Source organism: Perna viridis, chromosome 3 (assembly GCF_037379345.1).
Source record: "Perna viridis isolate PV_CMFRI_1.1 ecotype Kerala chromosome 3, ASM3737934v1, whole genome shotgun sequence".
NCBI lineage: Eukaryota > Metazoa > Mollusca > Bivalvia > Mytilida > Mytilidae > Perna > Perna viridis.
In genome coordinates, this window is record NC_142447.1 from 27,957,640 (window position 1) to 27,978,028 (window position 20,389).

The window sequence follows — 20,389 nt, forward strand, 5'->3', positions numbered from 1 at the left end:
ACAGTTAGCACAAAAGGGTCTATACATTGTTTCGATCATAATGGTATGCCTACTGTACACCACAGACCTGTAATTAAATTTAATTATATGTTTCTGTATTTACATTTTTTTGTTTTTGTTTTGTGTGTTCCGTTTGTTGTTCTTTTACAATCCCAATCTGGAACAGATACAGGCGCAATAAAATTATGTCACTGTAAGCAGTAGTACACACTCTATTGTGTATTAAAAATAATAACAAACTGCAAAAATTTTAATAACTGAAAGTGAGTGAGTAAAAACGCGAATGTGGAAGGAGTTATAGTGCCTACTGAACATGAATTACAAAAAATATATACAAAATAGGAATGGACCACTCCAATTGTGCATGATACTGGTTTTTTCAATATGACGTTTTGTCGATAATGCTAGACTTTTTTTTCAAATTTGTCTATGTCGAAAACGTGTGCTGTCTTCTGTAACATAGGCCGACAAGTCTGGATGATATATGATTTACTTTCCCCATGTGATTATGAGTAATAGCCAAGTGCACGTATTACTCAATAGCAAGGGCTTTATAGTAAACTGCTATAAAAATTCAAGCTAGTTATGCCTGTTTTATGAAAGTGTGGTCTTCGTGATATCACTCATGTCTGAATGATAGTTAGTAAGCAGGTATTTCATTTTCTAGATAATAACGGATTAAGTGTACAGATCACGAATGACTATAAAATATTCAACACTTGCGTCATAAGAAGATCGTGGTCAATAAGTTATAAATGACATCGACAGATTAAAACAGGTTTAGACAGCAAATATTACATTTATACTGTCCATATAGGTTTTTTCCTGATATACCTGAGACCTATAATTAAATTTAATTACAAGTCTACCAGTCTATCTCGTATATCAAAAACCCAACATGGACAATGCAATTATTTACGTGATTTTCTCTAAAAAAATCCCGACCCTTAGTACCTGTGCGTGAGATGATTGGTTATTAAGACTTCAAGATATAAAACGAAAAAAGAAATCCAACCGGAAAATGCATGATTAAGCTTGTAGGCTAAAAACCACTAATTCCACTTCCCATAGGCTTCTATGCTAATTTCACAATATTCAATGGCTTCTCTGGACTTTACCTTAACTTTAACCTGCAGATGACTATATATCAGCATGATTCTACATATGTCAGCTCACAATCCTCAGAATGGCATGTGGGGTTAGCAGACTTGCAGTGCAGTACTGGTCACCGGAAGTGAAGGGTCTATAAATAGCATGGGAAATCCCAGTGTTTTCACAAGATAGGGGTATATTTAAAAATCATTATGGAGATTAGGCTTCACATCACAAGAAGCAAAATGCACCTATAAAATGTACAGAAATGTTTTTCCTTTCAGAAACTGTTTAAATTTTTTAAATAAGATGAGAACTTTTTTCACAGCACTATGAGGAACAGGGGTAATTTCTGCGTAGGACTATTTTTGCGTACGTTCCAAATGCTCATTGGTTGAATTGGTGGTCTGTAACCTGTAAGGCTATGAACATTAATGCAAAACAGTAAAGAAAAATAGCAATATAGTAAACAACCATTCCAAATTCTTAAATAAAATACTGTATTGGATCAAAGCATTCATAATGCATCTCAAATGTTGAGTAGACTTGAGTTTTGTTTTGAGGAGACAAAGTTCTGAAAATATTGTACTTATAATTAATCTCTAAATAAATACAGTACATTACGTACCAGTGAGTACACAATAGGTTTGTAAGTTATGGCATATAATAAGAAGAGCATAACTGATTATCATTAATATTTATTGAATTTTGTAACATATACTATTGATTAAAGAGAAATCTATATAAATTGCACCAAACAAACTTCATCAAACAAGACCATCTAAAACTGTTTCTGTCTACAGTAAAGTCAGAATGTTGCATTCATACTCCCATCATAGTAAACAACTCAATTTTTTTAGAATGTCTGGCATACATTAAAAATTTAATAAAATCTACTAAGTTCTTTTTTAATATATTAAAATTAATTGCAACAAACCAATTTTAGCTGGCCTTATAAGACTGATACATTATTCATACAAATATATTCCTGCCACAGAGAAGGCACTGGATCATAAGGTTGTAAGTTTGATTATCATAATATTAAAAAAGGTAGAATATAATAATATTAAATAATTGAGATGTCAACATATTTATTCTATACAACATGCATCAAAATTGTTTTTTATGTTTCACAGTTCTACTGTACTTCATACTTTTGCTTTTGACAATTAGTTTGGAAGTAACTACCTATCTATATAAAATTAAGACACTGTCATGAATGGTTGAGGTGATACATGGTGCAAAGAAACCCATCATACAAACAATATTTTTTTTGTTATTCATACACTATACTAACTATACTTCTTTGTACATACAAATCTTGATTTTTTTTTAAACAATACAGTCAAACTCAAGAACGAAAACTCTTGCAAAGTACCAATTTAATATACAATCTATATGTTTCTTTTTCCTCAAAAGTGGAACAAACAAACGAAAAAATTAAGACTGTTTATGTTGTGTGTTACCAGTTTCTGAATTAGAAATAAAAGTGGTATTGGTAGGAGTTTGACACACATGAATCACCTCCTGTCCAATTTTGATCAAGACTTCTAAAATACGTTGGACATGGTTACACTGCTGCAGGTATTTGTCTATAAATGAGAATTGTATTCCTGAAGATATTTTTCTGCATAACTTTTATTCCCTCAATATTTGATTGACACCTCTGGAGTCTGGATATATTTAATAAATTGTCCTATAAAATATGTTTAATATGCTTAATGAAATATTTAAAATAACAAAATTTGACAACATAGTTCTAATTCTTCGCAGTAATTCATAAAATCTACATATTGGATTGAATTCTATGTATTTAATCTATTATTGTAAAAAGCTAAAAAAAGCAAAAAAAGAGGGACACATTTATTTCTAGATTTTCTGGTGTCCTGATTTAATGGATGTTTTCATTTCCTATCAATTCAGAAATTATTGTATGCATCAATTATTGTGATTTTGTTATTTTGGGCAAAATATGATTCAAATTTTCTTGATATAAAGAAAAATTCCACATTAGCTAAAACTAAATTTTTAAATTTTGCTACACATTCACATTTTTTTGCAATTACAAAAACATCACAATAATTTTACAGTAATAATTAGTTTATTTTATAACAATAATCATCACACACAAAAACTGTGAAGTATTTACCCTATTTAGATGTGTGATATTATGTATGCAAAATTAAAATGCCTGATCTCAAAATCTGAGAAATGATAATGCCACTGTCACTTAAGTTCAACCCTAGAGCATGATACAACACCAAATGTTGGACACTCACTTAATGATACCCTTCACACACAATTTTGCACATGAATACATTATGTACAAATATAAAGCCATGAAACCCAATCGTCATTCACACTATTACAAATGTGCACAATGACATCATTTTATGAAGAATGTGTGCTTGTTCTTTTCACACTCATTCTGCAGTTTCAGATGAGTTGTGGATGTGAAGATAATCATTTGGTCAACAAAATCCATGTTTTTCAACAGTAATTCTTAAATGTTATTCAGGTGGAAATGAAGAATAGGAAGTGTACTATGATCACATGTGATAAAGAATGTGATAGTTTCATCAAATTCCATTCAGGGGTTTTGCTGATGGAATTTGGCACCAAGAGATTATTGGGCTGTTTACTGTACACTTCCGACATTTTAACGCATAGGATGAAATAAACAACTGCTCTGAAGCACATGATACCCTGACTATCTTTTATGATGTTCAATTTCACATTATGTTGAAATAAAAGTTGCAAAATAATGCAAAAAAAAAAAAAAACAAAAACAAAACAAAAAGGGAGCTTCCTTCCAATTAAAAAATAAAAACTGTTACTAAAACATTATTTAAATTACTCATGGTTTTTTGATTTATTGAAAGATAAATAGATGGTGGACATTGGAATTAAAAAAAGTGTATATATAAAAAAAAAGAAATGGAACAAAACTTGATATGGTAGACTTGAAATTGTGTTCTCTGGAACACTGTAGGTAAAAATAAAAAAAGGCATTAACTTTGAAAAGTTCATTACACATGTGCACAAAGTGTCATGACAATGTGAAAAACAAAACCTGAACCAAAGGCATGGCGATCAAGAAGGCAAAAAAAGGCTGAAACTCTTTCATTTACCAAAAATAATTGATCAGGCAAAAAAAAATATACAACAATTCACCACAATCAACCACACAAAACTGGCCTGTGAGTTTAAGAGTTGATTACAAATTGCCTGCCAAGATTCCCATAAAATGAGTATATACAACACAAACAGAATTGTCTACAAAGCAAAATACCTCAAAAAAAACAACAGCAAACTAAAAAATGAGGTAAAGCCATAAGCATACAGGAAGCACCATCATAAATCATTGCACAAGTTGTTTTCTATTTAATCTACAGAATGAATCTGTGCTAAAAATTATCACTGAGTCCTTATCTGATCAAATACATTTTGTATAGTAAAGATTAAAACAGTATCAGGTTACCAGGTTAAAATGAACTTAAAATAAATACTTTCCTATATGAAATAACAAAATGTCAAATTCTGCTAAATATCAAGTAGCCAAATCCACACTCTCTTACCTGCAGTAAAGGAATAACTATTTCTACTTTTTTTTGTCTTTAAATGCCATCAACAAAACTAAACAGTTATATAATAACTAATAATCAACTAAAACCCTAAAGCACATATCAATAACTAGAAGAAAATTAAACCTTTTTACAAGTGCATGATATCCACCAATATCTAGTTTCTTTAAAGTTAGGAAAACATTTTGAAAGTACCCTTCCCACATACTATTGACTAATTCTATTTACAAATCATAAATTGATTTTGCACTTGTATGTGCAACAAAAATACATGAGTTGCGGTAAAAAAAATCAGTAAATATTTACCATATCAAAAAATACTTTAAAATGAATACACAAGTATTGGCCTTGATAGCATCACACTTGGTGTAGATTAGCAAAATTAAAATACTGCCTTCCCTAACTGTTAAAGTCCTTTGTGAAAAAGGGCGAGCTTGGTCTTTCAGGTTTTGGTTTATATCTTTACAATAAAAATATCTAGGGCTAGTAAAAACAGGCATCCAAGACAGTAGAAAATTGAATTAAAGTTTTTATTGTGCAGATACTTTCTAAATGAAAATTTTCTTCTTTTTTATACAACATGTGTGCTTTCACACCAGTCTTGAGTACAAAAAAGAAATGACTTTGTATGCTTCATACAAACAGTAATGTTTTTGACATTTGTTTTTATTTACATTAACCTCAGCTTTGTGCAAAAGATTTTAGTAAATGTATGTACAATAAACAAAAACTATAAAATAATCTGTACAGAAATTTGCTACAACCTAATAATAGACAACCACATAAATGAACAATGTACAGGCATGACTAGCTCTGTGTTAGAACAGAATGAAGATTTAATGTACATATCTACAAAATATAACAAATAAATTTGATCTAGTGGGCATGTAAAAGATAAAACAAACTCTTGTACAACCATATCCTGTTCTTTAACAAATCAATTAACTACCTTTATATCAATTGTTTTCTGAGTAAAAACATGCCTCACTTGATCATGCAGCAATACAAGGAGAAACCTTAAACAAGGCACCACAAAACCTTTTGTTTAGCTAGACAAATTAAATGATTTATCACTATAAACAAAACAAATAACTAATAAATGTAGAAGTAAAAAAATTGTGGAATGCTAATAAAATGTGTTTACTACAAAAGTATCTAGTAAAATACATGTATACTATTGATAATGTAGGATAAAATGTACATATTTGAAAAACTCATCCTTTTGAAAATTAGCTTGACTATGACAAGCTGCCCATTTTTTATTTAGAAAATGAAATTCTTGATTTCTATAGAAAACATCACTTGAATCATTGCCTACAACTTAATAAAAAAAAGACAAAAAGAAATATTTCGATACTTAAATAACAATTTTGTGAATAAAAGTATATCTCAAAATACATCTTCTTAAAAATGGTCTATTATTGATCATGAAAGTCATCTCATTATAAGTTATATGTCTTGTTGCAATTGGGTATATAAATGGCACTTGTATATAAGAAAGGTAATTCATGTTTTTACAACAATGAGCTAATGTCTAAAAATAATTATGTACAGGGCAATAATTCAAAAGAATTATGAGTTTAATTTTAAAAAATAACCCATTCCCATAAAAAACAAAATGAACATGTGCAGAATTATCTCCCCTCTCATAACCATGATTTCTTTTAAGCATAAACATATCATTCTGTAGTATAAACAACTTTTTCTGTTTGAAAAAGAACTTTATATTACTCCCTTTAGTCATTATACCAATAGAGATGACACCTGGTGATTATAGTACATGAACTTCCTGTCTTAACAAATCTTACAAGAGGTGGCTTAATCAATGAATATCTAAATATAATGAATTTATAAAAAAATATTTTATTAAATGACTACTTTGATTAAATCAATTTACAAAAAGTTTCTTACAGAGGTACACCTTTGGTAAGGGACATAACTCTCACAAATCATTGACACATTTGTATTTAGAATTTTACATCAATCTCATGTAAGCATCAAAGTAACTTGCACGGATTTCATTCTGTTTCATATGAAAGCTTGATAGGGTTTAGTGAAATTGAATATGATACAAACATATCACTGATTTCAAGAGTTATGTCCCTTACTCTAGGTCTACCACCTTAAAATGTAGTACAAAATTCAATTTGATGTCTCTAGTTTACACTGTTACAACATAAAATGTTATATCAAAAACTATGATATATCAAATACTTTAAAAAGACTTAAAATACACGTACAACATTAAGCAAACAGTTAACATTGTAAAGAAGTATTATGCAACCTTATTCATGCTTTAGAACAAACTTCAATTACATATCTTTCATAAAAAGGGACATAAAATAAACTTCAAAACAAGACATGAAAAACATAAGAAACTTCAAGGTTGATCATTAACAGATAAACTTGGGGGAAGTGTGAAATAGAAAACCATACATAATACGTCAGACAAACTAGAAGTTTATTAAGATCTCACTTAGAGTAAAGATAGAAAAATATTTAACACTACTTTTGTGTTTTACATTATTATCATGTTTCTGTCTGCAGTCAAATCTGCCTTCCAACAGTGATGAAATGTAACCCAAGATCAGAACATTTCAATCTGTCTGTAGAGATTTTTCTATTTTATTATTTAAGTGAGCCTTTATACCTGCTCATCTTTATGTCTCTATATCAAAAAATCAATTAACAACACATAAATATGTCAAGGATTTGTTTGTCTCCATCAAGATTGATAGGTATTAACAATGAAGTAGGCTTACACATAGAATGCAAAAAAATGAGCAAGTAATATATGCTCTTGTAACCAAAAAAACTTTTTATAGATAGAGATTGTATTATTGGATTTTCATAGTGAATCTTCAGTAACACTTCGATGATAATGCTAATGCAACAAAATAATGGAACATTTTCTCTTATTTTTCACCAAAAAATCAGTGTGAAACAAATAATTACATGGACGAAGATAATCACTGGTATAACAATATGTTATAAGGTATACAATAAGACAAACTTACAACACAGAAACACATAAACAAATCCTGCCTTTCCATTGTGGATTAGAACTAGATAATGGTTTGTTCCTGTAAAAAAGGGAAAAGTCACCTAAGATAACAAACAACTAAAATCAAAGAACAGATTCCCGTGAGGTGATTGTTTCCACTGGATTGAGATTCTCAGATTCATCTACTTGTACTTCTATGTCCTGATTGTTTTCATCTGATGGGAAGGCTAAATCTCTACAACATGGACAGCATCGGCGACAGAACAATACCCATATGTAAACTATTACACATACCCAACTGGATCCCATTTTCACCCAGACAGCAGACCAGTTAAGTCCAAACTTGTTAATGTCTGATTCGGCAGGTCTGAAAAAAAAATTTAATATTAATGATCAAGTGATTTCCCCTTTTTTCTTGGGTATCTCATCTAAGTGACTCATATAATGACCAATATGATGTATACAATGTCATGGTTTGAATATGACCATTTCATGTTTTCAGTTAAAGAAAACAGACAGTTTGTTTCAATCAAATCTGTAAATCAAAGTAAAACTCGTCATGACTTATATACACACCTATTTACCATACAGTGAGTAATTTTTGTGAGATTTAAATTTTTGCTTGTATGAGAGTTTAAATAGTGGAACTGCAAAATTAGAAACATGCTAAATTTTCTCTATATGTATAAATATTTTTAAAAAAATCAATACTCCAAATATAAAGGAATACAATATCCTTCATAAAGAACCTGTGAATTTTCCATTTAAGAAAGTTACCCAATGTATGGTATCATAACAATAAGAAAAGAAGAATTAAAGTTTGGGAAAATTTAACCACATGAATGTATTTCTAGATAAGTGTTTTTTTAAACCATGGTCATGGGACATGTAATTTTTTTACATTGGTAAATTAATTTGTACTGGTCCCACCCCAACGGTAAATATTGCCTGGTCCCTAAAGGACATACAAACAGATATTATACACATAGTATGTTATTGTGAAAGTCATAAATATCGGAAATAATCTGTTAAATGTTCATGAATATTTAATTGAAACAAAATATTTTCCTTTTCTTAACTAATTAATCGTAATTTATTATTATGGAATTAGAATTTCCCTCACCTATGGGCACCATTATGATCGGTTGAGCTGTGATGTCACGAAGTTGGTTTGTTAAGTGCAAGTAAATAGGTAATTGATTATGATGAATGAAGGAAACCCAATTTCGGACTTCCCCCCTATAATTTCAACCAAATTTTACTGAAGAAGAGATTGAGGCACAACCTGAAACAAATGTCAAGACAAAATTGACAAACTACTGGATGTGCAGCTAGAAGACTAATATGTGTGAGGAAAATCTGATGGCTACTTCTGAAGAATGCTCAAGTTGCTGGTCAAAAACTTTTTGAATATTTCTCTTTTATCATTTGTACAATCAGAAGCTTGACAAGACAGCTTGCTTTGGTGATTAGAAAAATAGGATTGTAGAAAAAATTATGGAATATCCTTTGTTACATATAATATGCTGCACTTGTATCAGTACCAAACCGACTTGGTGACGTCACAAGCTAATTGGAAGCTATATGTATAAAACAATAACGTCTGCGTATGATTTTCTTTTAGATAGAAGAGTTCTGCAAGATGGCTATCCACATGTATTTCAAAGATTTCGAATTTTGCATAGCCTTGTGAATTTTACAAAAGCCTGTTTTGCATTAAAAGTTATTTATTTCTGTTTACTTGGGTACGATTATTCATAAGAGCGTAACTTAATGCAAAGGTGGTCTTTTCCTTTAAGAGCTGGCAAACATTTAAAAAAAAAATGGTTCTATAAAATATTAATATCTATTATTTTTGAGTACATATCATAAAGCATTCTGTCCTTTTTTTTTTTTTACCTCTAAGAAGGTTTCACTTGATTAATATCCACAGTTTTTAAATGAACTTTAAGGAGGTAGACCTAGGGTAAGGTACATAACTCTTGAAATCAGTGATATGCTTGTATCATATTCAATTTCACCAAACCTATCAAGCTTTCATTTGAAACAGAATGAAATCAGTCCAAGTTACTTTGATGCTTAAATGAGATTGATGTAAAATGTTGAATACAACATTCCAATGATTTGTAAGAGTTGTGTCCCTTACCCTTGGTCTACCTCCTTAAAATGACTAAAATTTCTGTCATTCTGTCTAAATTACTGTGGAAGAAAATGATATTACTTTGTGAATATTGCATGCATAATATTCATAGCTGATGATTAACTTAATACTACTTGAAGTAGCATACTTGAACTCCTACATACCTGTACCAATTAGTTAACTGCATCATCACATATAATGTGGCAAGACAAAACACAAAATGGAAAAATGCATAGTTGTAAACAGTTCCATTCATCTCATTATATTTGACTTTTTGTCCTCCATCCTTTGTAGGATTGTGTCCTAAGGAACATTCATAACAAAATAAATACATATGAAAATAAACTAGCATTACGCCTAATTATATATGGTTATTGCATGAATATTGGGAAATAATTTCCAAAATAGAATTTTATACTGCATGAGCTTGTGAGTGCATTTATATTCTACATGGAATAATACTCTCCAATATTCATGCAACAACCTTTTTGTTGTATGGGTCATTCTAAAAAAATGTGCAATGATGTCCCTGTAGACTGGTTGATGGAAATGATTTATTAAATATACAAAATTTATGTTTCTAATGTGTTCTGGCCTAAAGATGGGAAAAAATATATAAAATCATAACATATATATGTTAAAAAAAATTCCCACCCTGATAAGTAGGCATTTGTTGCTGTTTTTTGCATGTCCCTGGCACACTTTTCAATCTTTACAATGGTCCAGGAATCTAAAAATGCATCAAATATTACACATAAAGCCAATAATTTAGCATGCTGATTTGTAAATTTGATTTTGTAACATTCAAAAATGCCTATATCTTATAAACATATTGATTTTTTTTTGCGGTTGAACATGTCCCCCCTTTTTTCTCTTTGATATAACACCAAAGAAAAGTGAGGGGCATAGTTTGTCTTTCTTTGAATAATATCTCAAAAAATAGTTTTGCCCCTTACCCATAATCCAACCTAATCAAATAGCAGACGATGTTTTGCAGCAGAAATGTTACAATGATTTAAAGTCAAAATATGTAAGTACCAGTGACTGCTTAACTTTTTTTTTACGGTCTTTTGTCTAACATTGATATACAGTCAATAAAAAACTAAATTAATTAATTCACATTACTGAAATATCACAACAAGAGGTAACAAATGATGACATGTGTTTTCTTTATGAAGAGTGCAGTTATTTAAATTTTGAATGGAAATATTTTTGTTTGTCGAGGGTGTACACAGGCAAAATTATTTCACATGATTTTCACATGAATTGAGCAAATAAACTAAGTGACAGAGTTCAAATGAAATTCGGGTGAATGGAGCCTTCACATGAAATTTGTGTTTAGTGAATTTCACATGAAAATCCTGTTAATTTCATGTGAATTCACATGAATTTCACGTGAAGCTTGATTAACATGAATTTCACATGAAAAATATTTGCCTGTGTAACTGTCCTTGGTGTAACAAGAAAAAAATGTTACTCAAAGGACTAAATAAATTAGATGAAAGACTTTTATAAATTATCATATATCTAAAGATGGAAAACAAAATGTACAAAGAAACAATACTTTATAATAGATAACACTGAACAAACTAAAAAACCAAAGCTGATACAGTAATTGTATATGATTATAGCGTGTGTTGTATGAAAGACAATTTTTGTTAGACCAAAGACAGTTAGTTTATTTGTCCACGGAATTTTATGCAGTAACAATCAATTCTGTCTATCATTAAGTTTATATTTTTCAAAGTAATTATATTTTGATCAATTTACACATTTCTTATTTAAGAATCAGATATTCCTAACACTATCTCAGGGGTACTTTTGAAGGAAAATGGTTCTGCAAGTTTTTGTGACACCAAAGACAGAATGTGTTACATCAAAGACAATTATTTTGTTATTCTGTGGAAATGTATGCATTAATGATCCATTTTATTTGTCATATAGTTTATCTTGAAAAAACAACTAAAATTTTGATCAATTAACTTCTCAATTACGAATTAACGATTCATTAGACTATTTATGGGTTTCCTTTTGATGTAAAAGGGTTTTGCAATATTTATGTTATACCAAAGATGACTTTTGTTACACAAAAGATATTTATTATGTTATCCCATGGATATTTATGTATTAATGATGCATTTACTTTTCTTTTCTAGATGATGTTCGGTTTTCAGTGTGTGTTTTGGTTTTTGCTTTCTCTATCTAAATTGAATGGTATTTAATTGGAATGCCAGGAGTTTCTACAGTGTTTGATAGGCAGTTAATATTCTTGAAAATTGTCCTTGGTGTAACATTCAAGTCTTTGGTATAACAAATTTGTCCACAGTATAACACACAGTAAAAAGTTCTAAAATTGCATGATGGAACATTTCTTTTTAAAATTGTATTGTTGCTTCACACATACAATATGGTGCCATAACAGAAATTCAAAGAATATTTTGACATCAAGCATTATTCTGGAGATTTTATGTGCTTGATTTTGACTACATTTCACACCTGGATATGAAAAAGACCAATAACAAAAATCATGAAGCTTAAATATAGTTTTCTTTCATAGTTTTGAACCCATATTACATTGTAAATTGACTAATGCTTAAAACCGGTCTTTATGACTTATTCCTTTCTTACAATGACTAAAACAATCTGTGTTATACCAAAGACATTTGCTAATGAATTCAAACACACATCTTAACTTTAGACAGATTTCTACTCTACTTACTGCGGAGATATTTTGGATGATAAATATTTGGAATCCGTAGAATAAAAAACCTAGAACCATTCGTTTCTGCAAAATTATTTTTTTTCAAAACACCAACCCAGGAATTGAACATATTTTGAGAATGACCCTTATAGTAGATGCTATAAACATAAGTAAAAACATACATTTTAGTAGCAGATTACATCATGATTTTGAAGCTAAATGGCACCCAGTGTAATATGGAATTACATTGCATGCCAATCTTACATTGCTGTCTATGGGGAAAATATATTGATTTATTGAAAGAATTTTTTTGTCTGTTGAGACAGATTCTGAAAACATTTTTGAGTTTAAATTTTTAGGATGAAACAAATTTTACTTACGATTACTAACAGGACAGCAATCACAGACCTCGTGTTTAGGATTGAGTATCTGAAAAGCATTATAAATATCAAAATGGCTATAGAAGCTTTACTGACAATTAGTTATAAATATCAAAACAGTTAGATCATATATAAGCTTTACTGACATTTAGTCATGCTACATTTACACTAAATCACTATATAAATTCAATTTCAGGGTAAGTTCTGAGAATATTTTTTAATTTTTTTTTTATTTTTAAATAAATTTGGTTTGAGAAAAATAGTGAAAAATGTCAGTTTGTTTAGATTTTAGCACTTGAGTATTTACAGGATAATAAATTGGAGTATTAATACAAAATGTATCTAAAATATGATAGAATACAGTTACTTAAGGAGGTAGACCTAGGGTAAGGGACATATTTCTTGAAGTCAGTGATGTGTTTGTATCATATTCAATTTCACCAAAGTCTTTCAAGCTTTCCTTTCAAACAGAGTGAAATCAGTCCAAGTTACTTTGATGCTTACATGAGATTGATGTAAAATGCTGAATACACATTCCAATGATTTGTTAGAGTTGTGTCCCTTACCCTAGGTCTACCTCCTTAAGGAGTATATAGCATCAGTTTCAATCAGAACTACTCGGCCATTTCTACTACACTAAAAAATAACCTTGGACGCAGAAAGGAGAACTTCTACCCAAAAAAATTCTGGAATTGTAGTCTTACGTGAATCAAAGTAATTCTATCCACCAGGTGGCATTAAAAATTTTGTTTGGTAGCACTAGAAATAAAGAAAGCAACTCTTCCAGGAATATTGGCACGAAGTGAGGAGCTAAGAAAAAAAGTAATGGTAAAAAATTCAACCAGTTTTCGAATTGCATGTCAAATTCCGGACAGATCTATTCGTCTAGTGCCTCCGAGGTTTTTCTTTTGTGTAACTAGAAAGACTGAGGTGTTCCGATTGCATCCGTTTGTGTCACAAGTGATCATATATTACCAGTATTTGCCTATACTTTCTCTAATAATGATAATTTTCCTATGCTTTCAGGTTTCCATATGTAAATTGTTGTTTTTGTCTCCATTTAATGGCCTTGTCTTTGTCACTTGAATTCCAAATTACATAATTTCCTTTAACTGTAGTTGTCATTATTTATTTTCAAAAGCATTCTTCAAATGTCACATATAACCAAATTTTTGCAATATTTCTGCCTTCTGTAGTGTCAAGATAACACTTTCTGGACTTATTAACCAATGTTTGGGCTAATTGATAGATCTTGCACCTTTGTGTCAGAAAACATGATGCTTTAAATAAAAATTGCAATACTTATTTCAAATTAAACCTTACAGAGCAATGGCAAATAAAACAAATTTTAAATCTCTGTGAATTTATCTTACCAAAATAAGTGTACCTACTCATAGCTCTTTTACGAAACACAAATGTTTAAAAGTTAATTTGCAGTTTGGCTATATGTCCAAATACAATTGTCATCTTACCTCCCTTGAATTTCTTCTGACTCCCAGCTTATGTGATTCTCTAGAAGACGACAGGCTATAAGAACACAAATCAGATAAACTCATTAATATGATACAAGCTGTACATAATTTTTTTGTTTAACATCATAATCATCTCCCTTTAGCAATATAGTGAGAAATACTAAAAGCAATCTTTAATGTAAGCTTTTGGATTTGTATGTTGTCAGTTTTGTTGGAAATTTGATACAACAAGGCTGAAAATACAAACGCTATTGTATTGTATTGTTGCTACAAATCTAAGCTACTGATGATCTATGATTGTTGTTGTAAGTTAATAAATTTTTACTATGGCAATTGTCTTAAAGTCTTTGTATTACTTTTAGAATATAGAGTAATTATATATAGTATTGTTATGGGTTTTATGTTTATTGTAATGCATTTTTTTCATACCTAGCATAAACAGCCATAATGAAAGTGATGACTAATCCAGCATAGGCTGATACCATGTCACTGTAAGCAAAGGTCGGCGGAGGTCGGCACATGAAATGCGTTGTATTGGCAATTACATGAAAAAAGTCTTGAGGTCCTGATGCATGGTCCATCTTACGCAGGACCTCATTATTAGAGAGTGGGGCAGGACTAGTCATTGTTGGGTCTAGCTGTCTCATTGCTTCTAATACTCTGGTTCTGACAGTTTCAATTATCCTAGTTACTGTAATATAATAACATCACCATTTCTTAAGCAAGAAAAATAATAATTTTGAGTCTATATCTATATCTGTATATAAAATTTTGAAAAAAGGACACACAAATGACTGTATAAAGTCACATATTTACTCTTCTTCCGGCTTCACTGTTTCTGCAGATAATCATGGTTGAAGACTTTGTTCTATGTTGTATCTTTAAATACAAAACAGTGCATTTCCAACTTCTTGCTTTTCACTATTCATTTCAACCTGTGTGGATAAATCAAGAATCCCCTTTTTTCTGCTATATGTATACTACATAACATTCTGCTGGCAATAGTACTCCGAGAGTGAAAAAAAAGTAATTTCAAATCTTAAACACTTGTACAAAGTTTACAAAATCAATTTTATTACACTAGAAAACTCAACAAATCACCACTATTTAAACATATATCTACCAGACTTACTTTCTTCTGGTGGTTCACTAGACAAAGCCGACCAAGTGAGATACATTACATAAGTACTAATAACTGCAGCCTGTAGTAAGTTATTATTCCTGTTATCTAAAACAACATTAAAGATCCATGATAACTCATTTATCAATGTTTAAAACATACCAGAGTACCATTTTTAAAACAAGATTGATACATAGCAAAAAAAGTTAATTTGTTTTTCTTTTAAACTATTTCTTGAGGGAAGGCAACGCTGCTTATATTTTTTATGTCATTACGAAAACCCTGAATTTTATTATTTACATGATTAGAAAACATTTAACAATACAATTAAATTTTATTTCTCAATTTTTCAAAGACTCAAAATATTAGGAACAAAAAGCTATTCTTCAAATCATTAAAGGAATATGCTTAATTTTTCCTCAACTTAAATACCTTAAAAAAGTCATGAATTAACATTTACAGATAACACAAGAAATGTTTACTTAAAAGATCAATAGAAAACCAAGCATCAGGAAAAGCATTATCAAACCTTCTAAACTAAACTCATAACTTACATTTAGTTGCCACAGGCAACAAGGTCATGAATGTCAAAAGAGCACAGAGACCACAGTTTACACCGATGAACACTTTATTATGAGTACAACCAAGGACACTTGTGTAGTTAAAGAAAAGCATGATAGCTCCAAAGATACAGATAGCATACAACAAACCAGCACAGACAATAGTCCCTGAAAATATCAAGTTAAATTTTTGCAGCATGCCATTACCAATAAATCTAGAAAAATGTCTAACAGCAAGCCATTGAAGACAGGAGTTATTTTAGTTTAGAAAATATGACTAAATGGAGTAATATTCATTAAAAATACTTTGATGTCTTCAAATCAGGCACTGAACATGCCTTTATCCTTCTTTCACAATGTAATATTCTGCAAAAAAGTGATATAATATTTTTTTCCATTTCTGGTAATAGAAACAATTGCATTCCTTACAGAAAAAGTTTCATAAATGAAACAAAATCTTTTCAATGTAAATATTTCACTTGAATTTTCTACCAAACAATTAAAGCATTAAATTTATTTTTGATTTCAAAATAAAAATCTTAAAAGTACTTACCACAACGACCAACTAAATTTGATCTGTTTTTCTTCAGTCCAGTCCTTTGAAAAGGATGAAAAAGATTTAGTATATAAAAACAACAGTACAATGTTAAATAAATCATGTATTAGATTTAGAAATTTTCTCAAAATGTTATAAAGGCAAATAAGAGGACTAAGATGTCTGGCCAGTGGACAGATGTTTTGCGAACAGACCTTAACCAAGCAAGATGACTATTAAATAGGGTAGTCCTTGGTAAAGGGGGTTATCAGGGAAAAGTTGAAACTTAGCAGGGACCGCAGTGGACCAATGTCTTTGACTGACACTATGCTTTATGTACATTAAGGATCCTGATTGTAAACTGAACTGAGAGTGGCCCCTAAAAATACAAAAAATAACAACCCCTACCCAACTCTCCTATTTTCCAGTGGAATTCAAAATTTGCTCTCTCATGTTTTCCTTGCCATCCCCTTTTTTCAAATTATTTTTTTTCTACTTGTTTTATACTGATTACACATGAAGCATTAGCAACTAGATGATAAGCAAACAATAATCAATTATTGATCTGAAATACTCCTAGAGTTAACAAAAAAGATATGCAAACATATGATTATCTTCCTATAACATACCATGAAGCATTCCATGAATGAGAAAAATCCACCAGAAGTATCAGCTGTAGCAGTATAAAGATTGAGCCTCCTACCATACCTACATACATCCAGTCTGAAAACAGATAAAACATCCATGGCAAATTATACTGGTAAATATAAAAAAGGTGCTAAATTTAAAGAAAAGAAATTGTGGCATTAATCACATTTCAGTAGTAAGAGTCCAAAGTTTTTTACAAGGAATATTAAAGCATGACCCATTGAAATTCTGAAAGTCATCAAAAATGGCCAATACTCAAAATTACAATCCCAATTACTGCAAATAAATGAATTATATATACTTTCAAAATGGCTAAACAATGAATTCAATTTGTATCATAAACCTAACTTGATGGGTATAACAGTAATTAGAAAGCCATAATTCTTATATACATATATAAAGACGATACATGATAATGCTGATAAATATTTTAAGTTACTTACATAAACTATATTCTGATGGCACAAAAAATGCTCCAGCACAGCAGCCAACTAATAACAAAAACTTCCATAACCAACATCTACAATGATTTTGCTCTATATCAAAAAGCTATTTTGAACATTACCTACATGTACATAGTTATAATGTTTATAAAACCACATGCAGCTTTAGATTGTTATGCAAATTAATTTGCTTTATTTTTTTTTATTAAACATTATACTGTTTCAATTTCTGTGTCAACATCTCCCTCATAAAAATGAATCTCTTCTCATTATTTTCATTGCAAAACAATTTAAATCAAAGGTCAGCTATATACACTTCTGTCAACTCAAATTTTAATTTATCCATTCTTCACAGTGGAGATATTATGAGTGGAGTCACAGTGTCTCCACTCTCTGCAGTGGAGTCACCCTTTCAAAAATTGTTTGTAGTTTACTACTCCTGTCTTCATACCAAGGTATATTTAATGGTTCTAGCAGTTTTATAATATTTCTCAGTTATGAACAGAAAAAAATATTGAAAAGTAACAAAATGGAGCAATCTTATTCTAGTTTTTGCTTTGATGGAGTCACAGTGGAGGACATGAGTGACTCCATTGTGAAGAGTGGAGAAATAAAAATTTTGGTTGACAATAGTGTATATCTTACCAGTAATCATACTCAATATGTCCCATCTTCTAACACAAAACCTTACCCATTATGGAAAGTTCCCCTCCACTGACTACTAGATGTTATACACAGTGTCATCATGCACATGAAGAAACTAAACACCACCATTCCAAAACAGAGTCTGTACACAGCTTTATACCCTGACAACATATTACAGTTGTGGCCTGCATTTAGTTTTACACAAGTTTCATTGAATCCTGGAACCTACAATGTATGTAGAAGATAATATTTAGTATAAAATACTCAGTTACCAATAGAGTAAAACATTAGTTTGAAGGAAACAAAAGTAACAATATCAATACATGAATTTAAATCAATTCTGTGAATCATTAAACTACTGGGAGCTTCAAACATGCATAAAAACTTTTTTTTTCAACTGGGACAAAATTATACATAAAACCCAAAATTTGCAAATGTTAATAAGTATTTAACCTCTGTCGAGAGTGTGCTAATAGTTTTTAACTGTAATGACTTTAGGAATTTTCAGAATAAGATAAGCAGTAAAACAGAATTAATTTGTATTCATTCTTGAAATCATCTAATTCTTGTACTCTTTTAATCATGTATGTGATTGTATGAAAAAATTCTTACAGCACACACGTGATAGTATTATATGTAAATACACATGTACTTACATTTTCCATGATAGCCTGTTCAAAATTAGGAGATAACATCAGACATGCTATGATGAAACCCAAGACGAAAAAAATTGTGTACATCATACGTGTGCTAGTTGACTCATTTATCGGTGGCAAACAGAAACAGCAAAGGCCACATGATGCTTTCCACAGGCAACACTGGGCCTAAAATAGAAGAAAACATAAAGGTAACCAACTCATACTTCAGAAAGTACATGCATATTCATTATATGTATTAAAACTCTTGAACAATACAGCATAAATTTTATTGCACACATCGGGGCATTTGCAGGGTCAAAACAACCCAGCACAAATCAACTCTAACCTGGAAGCCTGAGTAATATTTTTGTTCCACAAGTTTCTCTCAAATATAATCCCGCATCACCAGGGCATCTTCTGTCTTTCAATTGGCTGAGCAAATTTGATGTTATTTTATTTACTTTTATATGTTCTAATTATATTCAAATTTAAAGAAAAATGTGTTTAAATATTTTTTTAATTCAAATTACCTATAACTTCTTTCGACATAAATACTCAAGAATAAAGTTAAGTTAGATAATCTAATCTTCGTTTTTATTTTATTTCATAAGCGGAAATTTACTCATATATTGTGCATATCCATCACTGGTGACCCGAGTCTATATTTTTAGCAATCCTAGGGACACTTATGATACTGACCAGGGAACCAGATTAAAATCGACTCATAGAGAACAGGTAATCGAGGCAAAATGACTTGATACCATATGTAAGCAAAAAATGTACACATACTAAACTAAATGTGACTTGTATTAATAGGAGAAAAATTGGTGAATCATGAAACAGGTAAAGATGATTCCACTTAATTATAAAATTTCTTTCTAAGTATTTCTCCAATTTATCCAAAAAAAAAAAGCACTTGAAAGGGTTTAGCCTTTAGTTCTACACGAGGATTTTTACATGTATATTTAATTCCTTGGTCTGGACTACAGTAGATAAATTATGGTCATTTTTTGCTTTGTCCTAGGCTAAATGGGGAAAAAAGAAAGTCAAAGTCGTATGTTTTTTTTTTATACAGCATTTTAGTCAACAAAGTATGTTAAAGCTGTTTTATACTTGGGAAGAGCAACAGCCACCCATAGTTTGATTGCACCGTGTCAGTAATTTGATTGAAGTTCGAGTTGTCAGTTTCAAATTCTTTGTTGACGTTACGGTATTGAAGTGTTCATTTCAATTATTACTTTCTGAAATGGGTCTGTACCAATATATTTTGGTTTGTGAGAAATAAAGATATATAACAAGAAAATATTCAATAACAACATGCTAACGAATATGAATACCGAATAAATCACGAATTTTAAATGATATTGAATGTTAATTACAGTAATAATAAATGAGGTACTATCCTAATCAGAATATTGAAATCAACA

The 20,389-nt window shown here is 30.3% G+C and overlaps 1 protein-coding gene across 1 annotated transcript; it reads right to left on the reverse strand.

Annotated features, from left to right (window-relative positions):
• Positions 1–1,774: 1,774 nt before the first annotated feature.
• LOC148621700 (serine incorporator 5-like) lies at positions 1,775–20,175 on the reverse strand. The gene is made up of 13 exons (XM_088576344.1): positions 20,076–20,175; positions 18,981–19,148; positions 18,371–18,549; positions 17,680–17,756; positions 17,218–17,311; positions 16,607–16,650; positions 16,048–16,221; positions 15,506–15,601; positions 14,803–15,064; positions 14,374–14,428; positions 12,902–12,950; positions 9,985–10,123; positions 1,775–8,047 (listed from the first exon to the last, which is right to left on the reverse strand). The coding sequence occupies exons 1-13, from the start codon at positions 20,097–20,099 to the stop codon at positions 7,804–7,806; spliced, it is 1,605 nt and encodes a 534-aa protein (XP_088432470.1). The 5' UTR covers positions 20,100–20,175; the 3' UTR covers positions 1,775–7,803.
• Between the last annotated feature and the right edge of the window lie 214 nt (positions 20,176–20,389).

What these genes read in the sequence shown, in the direction of transcription:
- LOC148621700 (XM_088576344.1), bottom strand. Translation starts at nt 20,099, where the DNA reads ATGGGTGGCTGTTGCTCTTCCCAA. An exon ending in CATTCATGGAATGCTTCATG is followed by an intron (nt 16,651 to 17,217) that starts GTATGTTATAGG and finishes TCCTTTTCAAAG; the next exon opens with GACTGGACTGAAGAAAAACA. An exon ending in TCAGAAGAAATTCAAGGGAG is followed by an intron (nt 12,951 to 14,373) that starts GTAAGATGACAA and finishes AATGCTTTTCAG; the next exon opens with ATACTCAATCCTAAACACGA.